At 35.7% G+C, this 21,290-nt stretch overlaps 2 protein-coding genes across 4 annotated transcripts in view; one reads left to right on the forward strand and one right to left on the reverse strand.

Moving 5' to 3' along the window:
• Positions 1–21,290, forward strand: part of LOC5570907 (phosphoglucomutase-2) — a 300,316-nt gene that overhangs the window by 142,787 nt on the left and 136,239 nt on the right. The gene's annotated exons all lie outside the window — the stretch shown is intronic.
• The window catches only part of LOC5570908 (START domain-containing protein 10), a 107,764-nt gene continuing 90,452 nt past the window's right edge, over positions 3,979–21,290 (reverse strand). For all 3 annotated transcript variants that reach the window (XM_001653335.2, XM_021844948.1, XM_021844947.1), the window contains exon 5: positions 3,979–5,354. In XM_001653335.2, the coding sequence (XP_001653385.1) occupies positions 4,950–5,354 (405 nt within the window). In that variant the 3' untranslated portion in view covers positions 3,979–4,949. The remainder of the gene's footprint in view (positions 5,355–21,290) is intronic.

Consider the following 21,290-nt stretch of genomic DNA (forward strand, 5'->3'; position numbering starts at 1 on the left):
GGAACCGCATGCAGAGCAAGATTCAAGCTAGGATGGTGGCTATCCACATACGTACATACTTTATATGAAATTCTGAGCACAAAAATTCTTATGGGTCAAATGTAAATGCATTTTGTATAGGTTGTAACGTTCTCCGTCTTTTCGTCTAAAAGTCTTTTGTTTTTTTTATATATATCTTTGTTTATCAAATTTCATAATATGTTTTTTTCTGTAAATATGTAAACAAACGATGCAAACTGATTTGAAATATTTATAAAAGCACCAGTACAACAATTTTGGTTTGCTATAATTTTATAGCAACTTTTGATAATTTTAAGAACCATTCACATATCAGCCGAATATTTTATATTTTTTGTACAGAAGCTTTTTAGGATAAAAGCTTAGTAGTAAAGTAACTTAAATGTAGATGGCCCATGAATTCAATAATCTCGTCTAATATTGTTTAAATGTATGTGTAAGTGTTAACTGTCAGAATATATGACTAAGCATTCTAAAGCATGAAGATTACATTTTCTCAAATCTTTACTGACTTTTAAATCGTCTTGGCTGAAGAGTGGAAGCAAGTTCGGTGAATAATTTACGTTTTTATTTGATTAGAAGTTTATTGATTAATTTTTCACGCGGAACAAAGGCTCTGCTCTCGAGCAATTATTTATCGTACAAAAGCGTCCGATTGACGCTTTTTGTACGGGCTAAAAAGCTCTACGGCCTTTTTCGGCCATTACTACTCCACGAGGTGGACATCTGGACCGTGCAGGCCCGCCATTACGGTAGCCAAACGGGTATAGAGGCCCTCCGACCTGCCGAGAATCCGGAGAAGGTTCATTTCGAAACGGTGGTCGCGTAGTCCCGAAGGCGAAGACCAGTTGGAGGCACGTTGGCCTTCTACGAGAGGAGACGGTAGAGTATCGGACATCAGCCATTGCCCATACCCGCAACTTTACTTCGGCCTATCACGCACGTGTGCCCCTCCCGGCGACGCTTCTGCCGAGGAGTCGGGGTGTTTCCTGAACCGCATGGTTCGGACACCCGCTGCAGCCGGTACCCAGTGCTGAACATCACGCGACGTCGCCACACCCCTGCCGGTTCGCTCAGCTGCCAGCATTAACATAAATCCTGATCAGGTATGTCGTTAACCATGGCCATGTCACTCACACTACAACACTCACACTTACACCTTACACATAAATGAATTACCCGAAAAAATGAATACAATACATAAATGAATTCAATCTAAATTACGTTTTGCGTTTATTAGTTCATTCGCTACCGAACCCTGAGGTTAGTTCGTCCACCCAGGATTATCTTGAGTCACGTGTCGTCGATCTTAGTTCGCTCACGTTTTTGTTCTACGTTCACTTTACTGCTTCGGTGCGTTCACTTCAGATTCATTCACTTTGAATTTCGACAGCCAGTTTTTGCATTGTATACCTCGGAACCGTTCGATCATTTTCCCTAGTAGATTGCGCTCATGCTTTATAAGCTTAGTCGGGCAACTTAACAAAACACGACCAGTGGTCTCTCTATATGAGAGTGGCGCGTAAGCCACTGCGTTTGCGGCATTTCCTCCGACTGTCGAAAGTGAGATTAGTGTGTATAATTAGTATATATATTTTTTTTTTCAGGATATATCAACAAGGCATATTATTCAGGAACGTTGTAAAATCTATTACAACATAAACGGTGTTAATACTTTTTCTTTCAGGGAGAAATCTTCAAGATATTGAATATTCTTTTATATATTAATATTATTGTATCCCATTATAACTTGGCTGATATTGCAAATTTCATTATGCTTTCTGTTGGATCATAGTATTGGAAGGAGATTATCTATTTTTTGGTATCTTCTTTCACAGGATAGACGTCCGTAGCGTGAGGAGAGCCACCGCAAATCATGCATTCAGCATTCATGCGGCAATGTTTGGTAACATGATCCCACTTTTGACAACAATAGCAATGAGTGGGGTTATGGAAATTTCCTCTAGTTTTCTAGACATAGATCTGTAATATTATTTAGATCACTACTTTTTTAAAGTGAACTAAATAATATTCTTTTAAAAGTCTTTTCTGACGAATGCTAGACTGGGATCTCTTTTCCATAATGACCATTACTCGGACTGGAGAAAATCCAAGTAAATCATTTATTCCATTTTTGATCTCTTCATGTGACTTATAGTCACTTGAGAGACTTTTCAAGAAGACTTTGAACAAATGTTCAGTGTTGCTTCTTCTCTTCAAGATGTTTGAGAAGAAGTTCGCGATCTTTAAGAGATTCCGACTAAACGCAATTGTGAATTCAGACATTCTTCCTTACTTTTGTTCGTGGTTTCAACCATGTTCTGTGAATAAACGAAAGACGAAGTGACCTTCTAAGAGTTTTCTTTTTCAAAAAGAATTACCACCAGTAGCTTTCGTTAACGAGTCCAAGAAACAATCGAAGGCATGGGTCCAAATAAGGATCAACAAGAGATCAATAGTAGCAAAAATAGTACTGAAAAGGGTTCTATCCCGTTAGGCCGAAAGGGTCATTAGGCCGAAAAAGGCCGATAGTTCTTATGAATCTAGTGTTGAAAGGCTAGTCCGCTAAGACTACGCAGATCCTAGCGAGGCTAGCCCGTCCACATCCGATTGCAAATCATAAAGAAATACAATACAGTAGATGTTTCCTTCAACTGCGCGCGTTGATTGTCAGCATAGAATTTTGTTTTCATTGTAGTTCTGAATTTTATGTCAACGTGCATTGCCGTGAATCACAAGTCAGTCTAATCTGTAAAAAGTAGGCATTGAGAAAATGTGCTGTGAAGTTTCCAAACTCGTTTTCCATACGAATATTTAAAATATTCCAGAGAATTGGAGCAGGCTCAAATCTTAATGAAACTTTCGCAATTTGCTTTCCACTATGATATCTTCCCGATAAAAATATAAAGATGACCGAAACATGGTACATTTTTGTGTGACATGGTGTGGAAATCTGTAACGGGACTGATATGCGGTTACTTTTCATTATGCGACAATTTGACTAGCTGAAAGAGAATTGAAAGATATGTTGAAAACTGAACTCAACTCAATTTTGACTAAAATGCAGATGGGACTGACTTGCGATTCACAGCAGTGCAGTGTTATAAAGATATCCACAGTATAAAATATTATTTTAATTAAATTCTATGCTGACTATAAATTTGTTACTAGTGCCTTTTCGTACTCATGATGCGTACACTAGAGTAGCGAGCTCGATTTGGTGCACGGGGTTCATCTACACCTAATACCTTTAGGGTCGTTGGGATGACCACTTAGCGTCCATGTACGGACTTCAAATTTTTACCTAATTTTTTCTTACCAAAACGAGCACTTTACAATGGCCAGCTTATAATATTTCGCATTTTTCGAAAAATAAAGGACGACCTTATGTACAGGTACAGGAATGCAGTTGATTATTTTGAGAATTGTTCCATTGGCAAGATACTTGGAACGTTTCATAATAGATGTTTAGCAGATGATTTTTCGAATTCATAACGATACTTTCGAATGATTTCTCATTACATTTTTGATGAACGTCGTATTTTTTGGTAGACTTCAAGAGAGAAGATACAATTTGGTACATTTTTATTGTCCGCTACTGTAGCTTTTCGGAAAACAATAAGAGCAGAGAACGGCTTGTTTTTTTATAAAACAGTTTATTTAACAATTTAGCCAATAGCAACAAAATATAAGTGGATTCAACTTCCAATAACTGTTTGACTTATCACGCTAAATGCTTTAGAACAACACTATAGCTATCGACATAATAATACTACGCCTTCATTCAAACCACTTCGACTACAAAACTCATTAACAAATTTCTCTTGCTAGTTTTGTCCTAGGCAGCTAACGTTCCTTCTAAATTTTCATACTTTACCCTTATGCATCATTGAGTTTAAACATGAGAATTATATTGGTGTAACAACGCTGGAGTTCAAACTAAGATAGTCTTTGTTCATGCTTAGCACGTTTATAAACGTTAAACAGATACTCAGCAAATGATCACTGAACTGTGACTTACTCTAGGCAGCAGATATATGAAGAGAAAAATCACAACACACATTTAGTAAGTCGCCGCATATTGACAGCCTAACGTATCAAAGATATATAAAAGAGCTTCCATTACTAACTAATAGTATTTCGTGTTCTTGGTTTCACAATGATTGTAAATTTTCTTTCCATTATTGACTTTACGAATTTGTTAACTAAACTATTCTATTTCATATGATTTTTCATTTATTCGATTGTTTTTATTTAATGGAATAGCTAGGGAAGGCCTCAGGATTAAATTTCAGAATATTCTAAATAAGGATAATAAACGAAGAAGAAAGTATAGTGTATTTTTATTGATCTGTTCGAAAGGAAAGCCCAGACTGGAATTTTTTGGGCAGATGTCTGTTGGATGGTGGCTACCTACATTCATATATACATAGATGTCTGTTGACAAAAACTGGTATTGTTAAAATTGATAAAAATGGAAGTTGTTTCCCAATTTCTGATCTACATATTTCAACACTAACAAATAATTTCAGACAACAGTTTTATATACAAACTTTCTATGCACAAGAATAATCGTAGTTTTCACGATTTGTAAAATAAGATCAAAGACATTTCTATACGATCGTGAACAAGTCGTAAATGGAATCATGCATTACATTCCAACTGGCCATTAGGTACGGTCTGCGTAAAACGGTTACACATATGGTAAAACATATCAGACGGTATTTTTATTTATTGATATGATTGATTTTTGTGTACTGGTAAAATTGTAACCATCTGAATCATTCAAAAAGGAGACGTCTCCGTTACATATCTATTTCTTACACTGCCTGTGCGTAGATGTTCCTTTTTGTATACAACATTGCTAGATTCGTTTGTAGATGTCCTTTTTGTTGTATCGCATAGCTAAAGAATTGGGTTATGATGACTATCTAAAACTTCAAGCTCAACAAGGATCTTCGCTTCTTTAGTCCGCCATCCTTTTTTTCTTTCACACTGATATCATCTTTGCTTTCCTTTTTAAATTTCTTCTCATCCTTTTTATTGCTCATACTTGGACTGCCGCATCCGTTTGCATTGTTTGTTTTGTTATCAACTTTTCCTTTTCGTTCGAAAAATTTCCTATCTTTTTTTTCTTCTTTTTTGCCGTTAATACTACTGGAACTGCTGGCAATTGTACTTGTACTGTTGACTGTAGGTTGCGGCGGCGTGGTAGGTGTTATGACGTTCAGTGGTTTTACCACTTTTCCAGTCGTTACTTTTCCGTTAGCCGTGGGCTGTGTACTTGGAGTTTGTGGAAGCATTCGCTGAACCGGAACTTCAACAACATCCAGGCACTGAAACGGAATGCATTTTATTATATTTAGCAAACTTCTCAATAGACTTTATTGGAACTTTATGATAACTGAAACATAATGGTGGACCTGGTGTAGGGGTTAGAACACACGCCTCTCATGCCGAGGACCTGGGATCGAATCCCATCCCCGACATAGTCATTTATAACGTAAGAGTTATAGTGACGACTTCCTTCGGAAGGGAAGTAAAGCCATTGGTCCCGAGATGAACTAGCCCAGGGTTAAAAATCTCGTTAATAAAGATAGAAAAAAAAACAATGGTTATGTAAAAAATATATTTTGGATCAACCTAATACCATACAGTCATCCAACGATATACACATTTCCTTGTTGCTTTCATATTGCTGATTGCTCGTATGGTCAATATCCAATTTTTCGTGTATGATACAGTCAAACCTCCATGAGTCGATATTGAAGGGACCATCGACTCATGGAAATATCGAGTCATGGAACAGCTATTCTTTGAAAAGCTGTTTGTAGGGACCATCATAGTAACCATGATTCTATGTTCTCAGTATGATTCCATGAGTCGATATCGAGTAATGGAACATCGACTCATGGAGGGTTGACTGTATAATATTTTTGATAGTTTTCAACACTTCCCAAGTAGAATCGATTGACACAACTATTTTGGACCTACTACACTGCCGTGAATCGCAAGCCAGTCCCATCTGTAAAAAGTAGGCATTGAGAAAATGGGGTGTGAAGTTTCCAAACTCGTTTTCCATACGAATATTCAAAAAATTCTAGAGAACTAGAACATGTTCAAAACTTAATGATAGTTTCACAATTTGCTCTCCACTACGATGACTCCGAGAAAAATATACAGATGATCAAAACACGGTTCATTCTTCTGTTACATGGTGTGAAAATCTGTAGTGGGACTGATATACGGTTACTTTTCGTTATGGGACAACTTGACCTGCAGTTTTTTTTTCTATTTTTTCCGAACAAATCATATTTTCTCATTAGTGCAGCTGAAACGGAATTGGAAGATATGTTGAAAACTGAACTTAACTCAATTTGGGCGAAAATGCAGATGGGACTGACTTGCGATTCACGGCAGTACAAGATATCCAAATCAAATTCTCAACAAAGTATGCGTATAATACAGTATGATATATATTTCATTCTCCACTCGACTTTTGCAGTAGTTTTTATGGGTGTTAAATCGAATCAGTATGTGCACTGCATTTGTTCTTAAGAACACAAAGAATAAATGCTTTTATTTAAGAATCATGCAAATCAGCGCGATGAAATCTCGCACTTTTATTCGTACTTTCGCACTTACGATACAAACTACTGCATGTAAACATCTTGAATCTTTAGCAAAATTGCAACTTCGATTGCTTTCATTCATTCATTCTTCCATGTAGGGCTCATTTTTTTAAAGCTTCAATCAAGACTATATAACAATAACTAGTTTTACAAACTTTGTTAATTTTCACATGCTCGGCTGTGCGAATCTCGGTTTTTAATTTTAATCGAAATTCAGCTAACAAATCATCAAATTGCATAATGAAGAACACTGGGTGGGGCCTAGTTAGCCGTAGTGGTAAACGCGCAGCTAAGACCAAGCTGAGGGCCGTGGGTTCGAATCCATGCATGCGTATATCGTGTGGCAGGTACGAAAATACTTTATGCCCTGGGAAATCGAGAAAATTTTCCAACCCGAAAAGATCCTCGACCGGTGATCTTTTCGGGTTGGAAAATTTTCTCGACTTCCCAGGGCATAAAGTATTTTCGTACCTGCCACACGATATACGCATGCAAAAATGGTCATTGGCACAGTAAGCTTTCAGTTAATAACTGTGGAAGTGCTCTTAAGAACACTAAGCTGAGAGGCAGGCTCTGTTCCAGTGGGGACGTAATGCCAGAAAGAAGAAGAAGAAGAAGAAGAAGTGACAAACAATCGGCTTATATTTTCTGCGATGTCATGAAATTTGTTTGTCGACTCCTCGTCTGTGCAAATCTCGATTCAAATTAGCCGAGATTTGGTGTTCTAAGTTAGGTGTGTAAAATGAACAACTCAATTTTTGCCAAAGTTGATTCATGGCAGTGAAGTGGTGGACATCACATGCTATTCAAATAAACCAACGTTTTTCTTGTGTCTTGTTAAACTGCTCGAACAGAATGACCAAAAGCAGATACACAGCAACAACGGTAGGACTTGCTGCATATGTGATTTCTTATCAGCAAGTTTAATTCCAATGGTAATTATGAGAATTACAGTTTTGTTCTGATTTATAGCAGAGTATGTAGGGGCCTTCCTTACCCGAGTGGTTAGAGTTCGCGGCTACAAAGCAAAGCCATGCTTAAGGTGTCTGGGTTCGATTCCCGGTCGGTCCTGGATCTTTTTGTAATGGAAATTTCCTTGACTTCCCTGGGCATAAAGTATCATCGTACTGCCACACGATGTACGAATGCGAAAATGGAAACTTTGGCAAAGAAAGCTCTCAGTTAATAACTGTGGAAGTGCTCATAAGAATACTAAGCTGAGAGGCAGGCTCTGTCCCAAAGAGGACGTTAATGCCAAGAAGAAAAATAAGAAGAAGAGGAGGAAGAAGAAGAAGAATAAGAAGAAGAAGAAGAAGAAGAAGAAGAAGAAGAAGAAGAAGAAGAAGTGTTTTTTAATTCTAAATACTCAACTTTGACAAGCCCAGCCTTTGCTGAGCCTTCCTTATTCTAGTGGTCCGCGGCTATGCATAGAGTAAAGTGGGGCAAAAGTTCGAGTGGGGTAAGAGTTTCTTTTTAAGATTTCTAGCTCAATTCAAAACAAATCTTATAAATGTCATGGTGGTTCGAATGCTATTCAAGTAAGAGACTTTCACTCCAAATATCATACAAATCGATTGAGATTTGGAAAAGTTATGGCTATTTGTTGTTTTTCGACGTGAATATTGTAATTTTTGGTCAAACCTTCGTTGCATGGAACCAATTGAAGATAACATCTATTTCAATATTTTATGTAAGGGCGTTTCTAGGCCTATCATAAGGTTGCTTTGAGGTATATTAGTTTTTGCATAAATGCTTGAAAACAATTTTTGGCCCATAGTGGGGCAAAAGTTCGAATCAGCGTGGCAAAAGTTCGACCCATGTATTAAATCACGGAAAAGTAAATTGCCTAAAATCCACATATTACCTTCAAATTTAGTTAAATTTGTCTGAGCGTGTGAAAATTGTCACCAAAATTTTACATTTCCACTTAGTTTTGCGAGTATATTACAATTAACTCGGTTTTGGGCAATTTTTTGATGAAAATTTAGTGTGTATTTTTCGTCAAACTTAAGTTTACTGCTGGTGTAAGGCATGCCTGCCATAAAAGGATCGATATTTTGTGTTTTAGCCAGCGAACTTTTGCCCCACACTAGATTCGAACTCTTGCCCCACTGGTGGGGCAAAAGTTCGAATAAGACAATCAATTTTGAAACTGTTATAACTAAAAATGAGTAAATATTTTGACACAAGTTTGTTCAGCAAAATTATAGCCAATATGTTGAAGGTTCACTGTATGGTATTTGTTTTGTTTTAACTGCTATTGTTTTCCTGGAAAGTTTGATTATACCACTAAGCTCGAACTTTTGCCCCACCTTACTCTAATGGTTTAAAACATAAAAAAACACGATCATCAGCTTTTTCGGTATCAAGGATTGAAAATATTGCCAGACTTTGTTTGGCAAAGTTACTGCATATGTTGAGAGGCAACTTTTGACATTGACAAATTTTTGATTAATTTACTCATAAATGATATGAAAATTTTATTTTCTCTGTTTGTCGATAAAAGCAATTGGTGACTTCAACACAGTTGTTGGATTTGTTAAATAAAGAAAAGTTGTCGAAAACGCTCTATCTATTAAAATAAATGATTTATAGCGATTTTAATATAAAAACCACTTCAAAAGTACAAATACTCACTTAATTTTTTTGCAGTGATATTCATGGCCTACAATGTTCTAGGACTATGTATATAATCACCTATTTTACACTAAATATCTCGAAAAGTTGCAAAAAGTTGCAAACAAAATTGTATGCATCACAAAGGCCAACATATGTATTATGTTTTCCAGGTGGACTCATCCGTGTCTTTGCCACTTTTCTGCCAGTTGAAAATTGTATATTTTTACTTTTAATACCTATTATGATGTATCTGTATGTGTATCTGAGCACTATTTATAACTAGTTTAAGCACACGCATAATTGAGATAACTATCAAGTTTTAAGTACAGGTATGTTCCGTTTTTATCACGTTCCGATTTTGTCACGCTCCGATTTTGTCAACAAATTATTCCGCTTATATCAACACAAAAAAAATGTTTTTTGTTTTTATTTTCTAAAAGTTTATAATATGAACTAAATACTAATTTTGAAGCAATTTAAATGCGTTTCAATAGACTCAGAATGGAATTTTCGACATTATGTTAATGTTGAGCACCCACGAAACATGGTAGGTGTCAAGTCATATACGATTCAATATGGTTTGACACCTTACTATCCACTAATCAATTGGATTTTTCAAACTGAGCATGGCCTGTTGGACAAGATTGATCCATACTTCAAACAGTTGCTCTGGCCACGTCCTAGCAACAACTGGAATTTGTGATTATTTGAATACATACTTAAAAGAGTTGCAGAGATCTCTCGTTTTTCTAATATAACATGGCATCAAAGAATTTTCTATGTAAATTTGGTAGACATATGGACTGTCCATTAATTACGTAAGACCATTTTGGCGGTTGGTCCTATTATGGTATGATTTGTATGAAAATAAAAAATAATTTGTAAGGCACGTAGGATATCTCAAACACCCCTCCCCCAAAACACCTTACATGATTAATGGACAGTTCCATATATGTTCAATTCTTTTTTATAAGGGATGTACTTGAGAATAGACTCAAGAATGTTTGGGCAACGGCAAGATACATCGAGTATATTTTATTTTTGATACGACTCCGTCATATTTTGGACATTTTTATCTATCTCTCAAACTCGATAGAATTATACAAATTATAGCAAACAACTATTGATTAGATCCTGTTCCAAAAGGTAGGGGAAGAGGTCCAGCAAAACTAAGCAATCTATAGAAAATTTTGGAATCTCCATATAATATGTTTGCTTCGAGGAATAGGGTAAAGGTCTGAATTGGCTGACAATTTTAGAAACTGTTGATAATGCACGTCCCCGCGTCACGCACGTTGCCATCCTAAATTTGCTGGGATCTAGATCTCCCTTCCCATGAAATCCTTCACCACATTTAGACAAAAAGGTTAATGATGGGTATTATACCAACTGGCATACGCTTATTCATAAAACTTTAGAAAAGAGTTTCTTACCAAAAAGTTCTAATTTGGTGATGCCTCTAGAGTTTGTACACTTTTGTGTTTCTGATGAACTGCCGTGAATCGCAAGTCAGTCCCATCTGCATTTTTGTCAAAATTGAGTTGAGTTCAGTTTTCAACATATCTTCCAATGCCCTGTCAGCTGCATTAATGATACAATATAATTTGTTCGGAAAAAATAAGAGAAAACAGCAAGTCATTGTCCAACTGAATTCCGCACCGTGTAACAAAAAAATGAACCGTGTTCTGGTTATTTTTTATATTTTTCTCGGGTAGATGTCATAGTGAAAAGCAAATTGTGAAAGTTTCTTTAAGATTGGAGCATGTTCAAATCTTCTGGAATATTTTGAATATTTGTATGGAAAACGAGTTTGTGAACTTCAAAGTCGATTTTCTCAATGCCTACTTTTTACAGATGGGACTGACTTGCGATTCACGGCAGTGAACTTCTTCTATATAAATAAAAAGGAATTGTGTTTGTATGTCACGAAATGGCTTAAGAACGGGCTAATAGACTTACAAGATTATTTCACTGTTGGTCAAGTGTTCCGACGTGTTTGAGTGAAGAAAACGATTTAGAAAATTCTCTGGAATAACTGGAAAAATAACTGAAAGCTACTCTGTCGTTTTGTATGGGAGATTGCATGCCATTTTTCTGCAGCCTACTTGATAGCAAAACGAAGTTTGACAGGACCGGGTATTAAATATTATTTTTACTTTCTAAAAAACTAGAACTTTAAGTTAGTTAATTGCCAGTTGCATTATGATCTAACATAAAGCTAAAAGGCGATGGTGACGCTGTTCTAGATTGGCCATTAGTGCATCCCTGTCGACGTTGATAGTTTTTATTATCTTTATCAACGAGATTTTTAGTCCTGGGCTTGTTCATCTCGGGACCAACGGCTTTACTTTCCATCCGAAGGAAGTCGTCACCATAACCTCCAAGTCATAAGTGACTCTCTCGGGGATGAAACTCGATCAAAGGTCCTCGACATGAGAGGTGTGTGTTCTAACCACTACACCAGGTCCGCCTCCCGAAAAAGTTGATAGCAATATCTTTAGAAGAAATATCACCACAATCATTTTGCTGATAAAGTGTTGGCAATTCAAAGCACAGAAAACCGTAAATATTCATTTCAGTTTGCAAAATTTTCGCAACATAACTCCACATTCAATCGCCAATCGGAAGTGCCCAAAAATGCAAAAAATGTACCTTGCCTTAAGGCTCTCAGTTGACAACCGCGGAGCTGAGGAGAAGGCTCTTTCTCAGTTGGGATGTAATACCATAAAAAAGAAGAAGAAAGGAGGATGAACAGTAAAAAAAAGTGACTTTTTTTTCTTGAAAAATTTAAAATAAAACAATGATCAGCTTGACCCACTTCCTTGTAGTTCTTATTACAAATACAGGTCGGACTCGATTATCCGGGGAATCGATTATCCGGAATTCGATTATCCGGAATTTGTTTTTTGATGTTCTTGTTTTTCAATTTTTATTCATAAATCTGAGATGATTTGGTATTGCAATATACAATATGAATGGTTTTGCAGTTTTGAACGTATTTAAGAAGAGGGGGGTTTGAAAAAGTGGTTTTTTGTGTATGCTGGTAAAAATATTTTTCTCTCAAAGACCCCTACTGTTCCTAGAAATATTTTCTGGCTACGCCATCGCATCATATAAATAAAACAACAAAAAAAGATAATATTTAAGTTCTTTTATCGAAGATTTCAATTTTTTCTTAATGATTCGATTATCCGGAGGATTCGATTATCCGGAGTGAAAAAAAAAATCGATGCTCCGGATAATCGAGTCCGACCTGTATGACGAACCTTATAATGCAAAGGACATTTATGTGATTATCGTTTTAATATTCTATATTACATTTATTGGAATTCTAACCACGAAAACTAACACTGTTAATGATTTATTACAAAATCATATTGATTGATAGGAGTCTGCAATCAACTTTCATTACGAACCAATAAGAATGAACACTCCAAATGCTACTCACAGCTCCTAAACATCAATACTGTGCATTCATACGATGAAAATGTGTATTCTCCTGACAAAACTGCAATTTTATTTTCAAATTTGTAAAATATATTGTCTAAGAAAATGTATAACGAGTTTGAAGATTTCGAACAAAAAATTTTTACAGGTCGGACTCGATTATCCGGAGTATCGATTTTTTTAACTCCGGATAATCAAATCTTCGATAAAAGAACTTATATATTATATATTTTGGGTTTTTTTTATATCATGCAATGGCGTAGCCAGAAATTTTCTTCTTGGAACAGTAGGATTCTATACAAGAAAAAAAAACATATTTTGATCAGCATACACAAAAAAATACTTTTTCAAACCCCTCCTTTTCTTGAATACGTTCAAAACTGCAAAACCATTCATATTGTATATTACAGTACCAAATTATCTCAGATTTATGCAAAAAATTGAAAAACAAGAACATCAAACAACAAATTCCGGATAATCGAGTCTAAAATTCCGGATAATCAAATCCCGAATAATCGGGTCCGACCTGTATTTTGTTCATCTTGGTAGTTTATTTGTTACATATTATGTACACGGGACAAAAATCTTTGGTAAAAATTACTAATAGAGCTGACTATGCTTGAACTTAAAACTACCGTGGTATTTCTGAACAATTTGCTACGTTAATAATAAACTGGTACATTTAACAGAAATAATTTTCATCAATCTGATTTCGTCGACAGAAATGGTTAAATTTCTGGTCTGCTGAAAAGTGCCGCTTTGAGCGCTCAAGTGATCCTTAAATAGTAGTTCTCACCGCCATTTTTTTTTTTGCTTGTGGATGTATATTATGTAATGAGCGAAACAAATGCATATTATTCAATTGATTATTCTTATCTCAAGTGTACTGAATAGCATCATCCAAATTTGATTTACTCAGTACTCTTCTCACCTGAACAATGAAGGTTCTGCATAAACGCTTTATCCGATACTAAAATTGAAGAAAGCTTCACTGTTACTTTTCTTAAGCTCGTTACCACTAAATCTGTCGACTCTAGCATGTGATTAAGAAGATAAACTCTTGCATTTCACTTTCCACTATTTGTCTGTATTTTCATGTATTAGGGTTTTTCGAACTGCCTTCGACCATGTACGCTACACCAAGTCTTCCAAACTTCTAAATGACAGGAAGTGTGGGCATGTGTTTTGCAAATTAGTAAGCATTGTAGTAGCACACGTCAGAGAACTTTATGTGGTTGCTTTTACTGTTGCAGCTTTTTCAATTTTGACCGTCTGATTGATGCCTTACTTATATGAGCATTAAAAGACAGTTCAGTGCAGGGTTGTTAATGTTAATCAACGATAAACGCCGTTAACGTTGATTGTGCGCAGAATCAACGTCAACGTCGTTGCGTCAATTTTCATGGTTGTTAGCGTCAACGTTAACGCGTTTGCGTTGAATCAACGTCAACGATCACCGCTAACCAAAGCGTTAATCCAATGTTTCGTACAGGGTCCCCGAGAATGTTTTGAAGCATCAATAAACAACACGTTTCTATGCTGATACCCCGTATCCATGATTAAAAAAATCTAAGTTCACAGTGCAGAGCAACTGTTAGGCACCCAACAGTCAGCCTCTTTGACCGTCAGTTTTGATTGCTTGGAAGAGTAATTACCGTGGTGAATCAAAATCCGGACGGTACCAATATCCGGACACTCTGATTATATTAGTCAATTAGAGTTAAATTAAATGACAATATGTTGGGTTTTTATTCACTCCGTTAATTATAAACAATGCTTATAACTTTACATTTATGTTTAATCTAGTTACCATCGTCAAATAATTAATAAAAATAAAAACAAATAATGTGTTCGTGTTGGACGTTATTTCTCCGCGTTCTGACTCCAACTCAAGTTTAACGATCGATGACCGCGCGAACATCGTTCGATTGAAGGAACAGTTTGTGAACTATATTTTATAGCAAGTTTCAACCATAAGTGTTTAGGAAAAGATATTTTAAAAGTTTGGTGACTCCAATGTTGGTGAATAAGTCGGGAATACGTATTTATCGGTGCTTCTAGAGACTGTCCGGGATTTTGAGCCAGTGTTATAAGATCCGGACATCTTCTAAAAGACCCTGGTTTAATTAGTGTAAGTGAGTTTTGTGCAAGAAAAAATAAGAAAAGACTTAAAAAATAACTATTGGAAGCTTTGTGAGTATTCAAAATTTAACTCGATGTGAAATAAATAGTGTTAAACTTTCATAATAACAGTTTGATCCGCACCGACTGCAGTTCAAGCCACACGCACCACGGCTCAGGTAATCAAATCACTAATATTACAAACGTGCTATTCTTTTTGACATTATAGGGCAAACGCAGACATCAAGCTTTTTAAATATCTATATTTTATTGTGTATTGATATTATTTTTATTAAAATTAAACGAATATTATGTGCTATTACACAGTGTCCGGATTTTGATTCATAAGTGTCCGGATTTAAATACACCGTTTGCATCAGTTGTCCGGATTTATGGATAAGACATGCTCAAGTATTTGAATGATTTTCATGTTGAAATCATGATTTTTACCAAAAAAGCTCATCAGTAGCGTAGAGATCTTGAGTTAAACATGGTTTGAAACAATATTACATTAAAGGTTTTCTGAAACAAAACCTTGATATTAGCATTTGAACATTTGTGTCGACTTAAGCATCCGGGTATTGATGCACCACGGTACAAATTGGAAAGATTTCCTAGCAATATTGTTACTGTCGTATGACCCCTCGCCAATCCCGCAACCCACAACAATGAGCTGAAATTGTTACCAGAGAGTGACTTCTTTTGCGTCCAGCCAGCACACGGCGTCCTTTTTTCTACCCTTCCAACAACCAAGATGTTTCTGAGTGACCGCCCCCAGGATGACCCGATTTCTCATTTCCAAATACAAATTTCCATAAGTACTACCCTAACATACCATAGCAGACCAAAGCATTCATTGCAATTGAAAGTGGCATTGGTAATAGAGTAGATTTTCCCACTTTCGAGACTGTGCACCTTTATTAAAAAAAAATCACCAAACCAAATCCGACTGAAAGAAAGTCACATTATTATGTAAACTTAATCATTTTCTAGTTTTCTACATTTTCTTTTTTGTTGATCTATTGAATAAGACAACCAGGTTTTATTTTTTAAATTAGAATCTTTAAGTCGTTAACGTTAGAAATAACGAAATCGTTGACGTTAAATCAACGCTGTACGTTAACGTTATCGTTAAATCGTATTTCAACGCAATCAACGCATGCTTCGTTAACCGTTACTGGTTAACGTCAACGAATTAACGAAACGGCGTTAATCGTTGATTAACGTTAACAACCCTGGTTCAGTGGCACTGAAATCTATTATTTATTCAACCGTCAACTTCAAAGAAACTAAACGGTGGAGATGGTTCCAAATCGTAACGAAATACTAATAGATAATATATAACTTTTGCTAGCAGAAATTTGTCCTTTAAGATAGCCTTTCATTATATCCAATGATTGTAGAGATCATCTTATCGAACAGCTCCTGAGCAATCAAAGCAGGCCGTAGGTTCGTTAATTGCAATGAAATACAGCGACTATACGTTGTACCACTAGAACCGCGTATAGTTAGATTGCAGCAAATATAAGGTAATATAATCAACATAAGTTGACTCCTAAATGGCAAAGACACGCGAAGACACGGATGAGTCTACCTGGAAGGCATAGTATGGAGGTTAGCCTATCTAATAATCATATAATCATATTATTTTGTTTGCAACTTTTTGCAACTTTTCGAGATATTTTAGTGTTTTTCTTCTTCTTGGCATTAACGTCCTCACTGGGATAGAGCCTGCTTTTCAGCTTAGTGTTCTTATGAGCACTTCCCCATTAATAACTGTGAGCTGAGAGCTTTCTTTGCCAAAGTTGCCATTTTTGCATTCGTATATCGTGTGGCAGGTACGATTATACTCTATGCCCAGGGAAGTCAAGGAAATTTCCATTACGAAAAGATCCTGGACCGACCGGGAATCGAACCCAGACACCTTCAGCATGACTTTGCTTTGTAGCCGCGGACTCTAACCGCTCGGCTTAGGAAGGCCCCTATTTTAGTGTAAAAAAGGTGAATTTTACACAATAAAATGTTCATAACTCATAGAATAAATAAAGATATTGTCTTGGTATGTTCAGCAAAATTTTATATTTTGAGAATATATATGTACATAGTCCTAGAACATTGTAAGCCAAGAAAATCGTTGCGAAAAAAGTTAAGTGAGTATTTGTACTTTTGATGTGGTTTTTATAATAAAATTTCTATAAATCCTTTATTTTAATAGATAGAGGAAAAGTGTCTTCGACAATTTTGCTTTATTTCATAATTCCAACAACTTTGTCGAAGACACCAAATGCTTTTAACGAGAAACAGAGAAAATAAAAAAATATATCACTTATGAGTAAATTAATCGAAAATTTGTCAATGTCAAAAGTTGCCGCTCAACATATGCAGTAACTTTGCCAAATATGGTATGGCAATATGTTCGCTCTTTGATGCTGAAAAAGCTGATGATCGTGTTTTTTTTAGTTTTAAACCACTGTGCTATGAAGCAAACCCATGCTGAAGGTGTCTGGGTTCGTTTCCAAGTCGATCCAGGATCCTTTCGTATTGGAAATTTCCGTGACTTCCCTGCGCATATAGCATCGTCGTACTTGCCACACGATATACAAATTCAAAATGGCAACTTTGGAAAAAAAAGTGCTCAGTTAATTACTGTGTAAGTGCTAATAAGAACACTAAGCTGAAAAACAGATTCCTTTCCCAGACGTCAAGGAAAAGAAAAAGAATAACACAAATTATGTGTTGCTCCAGAAGATCCAGATTTTATATGAGTCGTATTCATTTTTCGTATGTAATTTTGTTCTAGCGTATATCTTAAGCTTTATTTCAGAAAGAAATTTTTTTGAAATGTTTATTTTCACGCATCATTTCCACAGGACTTACCACTAGAAGCATCCTACATTTTGAATTTAAAAAAAGCTTTATGAAATTGCAAAACAATAAATATTTTTTGGAAGCAATAAATTTGAATTATGAAACCTTCACTGCACATAAAGACATATGGACAGCTACTATTAAAACACTGTTGTTTCATTTGCTATTTTCGTTCTTCTGTCGTTAAAATTCAGTTATTATAGTACAGTCAACTCTCTATAGCTATTAAAGCGATTATTAAGTTGGGGAGAAATTGTGTTAAAGAACATAAAATCAGGACAACTGTGGTTCAAGGGAGCACCGAGATATGCCTGGAAACCCACATAAACAATGATTCTATAACTCGATATCGATTTACGGAATATCGAGTTATGGAGAGTTGGCTGTATGTTCATGGATGAGTCACCCGATAAAAAAATCATCGGATTGAATGGTGTTTCAAAACACCTCAAGATGTGGAATGCGCTTCCAATGATTTTATTTCATTACCCCAAAAACCCCACTACCCCAAAAGTACCATTACCCCGAATTCCATAACCCCGAATGCTATTTCCTCGAATAAATAATGATCTTGAATGAAATTACCGCATTATATTGAAATTCTGGGTAATAGTATTCGAGTTGATGCCATTCGGGCATTGGAGTAGAATCGCTTACAGCTATTAACGTCATGAAAGACCCAGAAGATCATCAGCGAAAATGGAATCCGATGGAAATGATTCGAGATGTTTCAAAACAACTGATCAGGGCGGAACAAGATAATCTGTGACATGAAAGATCCAAAATGATCAAAAAATGTCTCAGGCAGCTTCTGTAAGCCTTGACCGTAGATATGAAATACAGTTGCTCGTGAGATGATGTCGAGTCAAAGTCTTTCTAATATGAAGAAAACGAGCAACGCTGATGGTTTTATATAAAAATCGTGCTTTCGCGCTGGAAAGCCGTTATTATTTTCTACACTCCCAAGCAAGTTTTTACCAGTTGTCAAGGAACACAAAAATAAGTTCAATATTCTTGAGCACTGGTAAAAATCATTTCAGCTAAGTACAGTCAACTCTCCCTTACTCCATATGCTGTAACTCGATATTTATCCTAACTCGTGGTCCCTTCAATTTAGCATACTTTGATCCCTCTATAATTCGATATCTCTCTAACTCAATGTTCCCTGACTCGATGTTCCCTAACTCGATGTGGTATGTTTGAAATTCCATGCATGTTTACCTCTCTAACTCGATATTTTCATTAAAAGTTTGAAATGTCATCCAAATGTAAATAAATTCCATAAATTTCAATGTTATGATCATGCTTATTTTTTCTATCTTTATTAACGAGATTTTCAACACTGAGCTAGTTCATCTCGGGAACAACGGCTTTACTTCCCTTCCGAAGGAAGTCGTCACTGATTTTTTTATCTCGGGGAAGGGATTCGATCCCAGGTCCTCGGCGTGAGAGGCGTGTGTTTTAACCACTACACCAGGTCCGTCCCCGATGATGCTTATAGTAAAATAAAGGGTTTAACTTGTTTCAGGATGATAGAATTCTAAATTTTGGTTGGCTTTTCAAAAAGTGTAAAGAAGGTTAATGTGTCAAAATTTTACTATTTTTTACGTTAAAATAACTATCTTGAATATATTTTGTAATTTTGGATTACAATTTGTCTATTTTGAATATGGTCCCTTCAATATCGAGTTAGTGAGAGTTGACTGCATACAAAATTTAAATTAAAAATTGTAGAATGAATTTGTTCATTTCCCTTTTCTCTGTTCCTTATTTATTTTTATCCCCCTCGTATCTTTTAAATGGAGCGGATATAAAAGAAGATTATTATTTGTATCAGCTTTATATAAAATGAAAAGCTATTATGTATCAAAATTGAAAATATAAAATCATGTGTGATACCCACTAATTTAAAAATATTTCCGAAACAACGTAAATACATGGCATTTACAATTTCTTCAGCACGTATGTATTGAATACAATCAACACTCCATGTGTCGATACCTAAAGGGACAACCGACACATGGAAACATCGAGTCATTTAACAGAAATACTTTTGAAAGCTGTTTGAGTGGATAATCATCGTAACCAACCATGAAATTTTGTTTCTAGTATGATTCCATAAGTCGATATCGAGTCATGGAACATCGACTTATGGAGGTTTCACTATATAATTGATTTCCCTTTATTTCGCTCTACTTCAGTGAATCACTACTAGTACTACTATTAAAGGCCGAATGTAGTACTAGAAGTGGTACACATACTAAGCCCGACTACTATGTCTTTATACCGTTTTTGATGTGACTGTTATGCCAATATTTTCAACATGAGACGGTGGAAGTTGTTTTTGTACAAGTTAGGAACAAAGGCTACTAATTTAACAGTTTTCATTGAGCTTCTTACGATGTTGAGTTGATTTATGCAAAAAGCACAAATCGGTCATAAGTCGACATGGGACTGTTATGCGAATATATACTGCCCATATTGATATGCTTTTATGGGCAGTTGAATAACTCGAAAAGTATGAGAGATAAAAACATACCTTCACAGTTAAAAAAATGTTGTAAATTTAAGTTTATTTTCATGCACATATTTGGAGCATCAAAATAAACGTAAATTTCAACGACCAATCCATTATTTTTCAATCGAATTCACTTTCGATCGTGTAATATTCAACCATTTTTAGTTGAAAATTGAATGTACACTCCCGTGCAAAAGTTTGGGTTCACCCCCTCAAAAACATACAAAAGTGTTCTGTCCATATCTCTGTGATTACACGTCCAATTGAAACTCTTCAAGCCGCATTCGAAAGGCAAAGAGTTATTCTTACTTCGTATGTATTTTTCCAAAAACATTCTTTGAACTTTATACACTAAATTTTTACTTAAAGTTGTGACATTTTTCAAAAAACACACTGAAAAATCATATTGAATTTCCTCAGCATTGGGTCGACCAAAATTTTAAATCAAAGTGTCATTAGAATCGTAATCTTATATTCTTTAAAGAGACCCGACGAAATTTTGGCGGAAAAATCTGGAAAGTATTCAAAATCAATGAAACAGTCAGTCAAGTCATCGTGCAAAAGTTTGGGGTCACCCCTCAGTATGATGCAAATCGTGCAAAAGTTTGGGTTCACCTGAGCCGCACGCACATCATTTTTGTCCATATCTATGCCATTTTTCAACCGATTTTGATAGTTTAAATCTTTGTTAAGCGCAAATAATGGTGCGTACATGATTGGTTTGAGATTTCAAAGATTTAAGTAAGTTCAGGTGAACCCAAACTTTTGCATGATACACCATACTGAGGGGTGAACCCAAACTTTTGCACGATGACTTGAATGACTGTTTCATTGATTTTGGATACTTTTCAGATTTTTCCGCCAAAATTTCGTGGGGTCTCTTCAAAGAATATAAGATTACGATTCTAATGACACTTTGATTTAAAATTTTGGTCTACCCAATGCTGAGGAAATTAGATATGATTTTTCAGAGTGTTTTTTGAAAAATGTCACAACTTTAAGTAACAATTTAGTATATAAAGTTCAAAGAATGTTTTTGGAAAAATACATACGAAGTAAGAATAACT

Source organism: Aedes aegypti, chromosome 2 (genome assembly GCF_002204515.2).
Source record: "Aedes aegypti strain LVP_AGWG chromosome 2, AaegL5.0 Primary Assembly, whole genome shotgun sequence".
Lineage (NCBI taxonomy): Eukaryota > Metazoa > Arthropoda > Insecta > Diptera > Culicidae > Aedes > Aedes aegypti.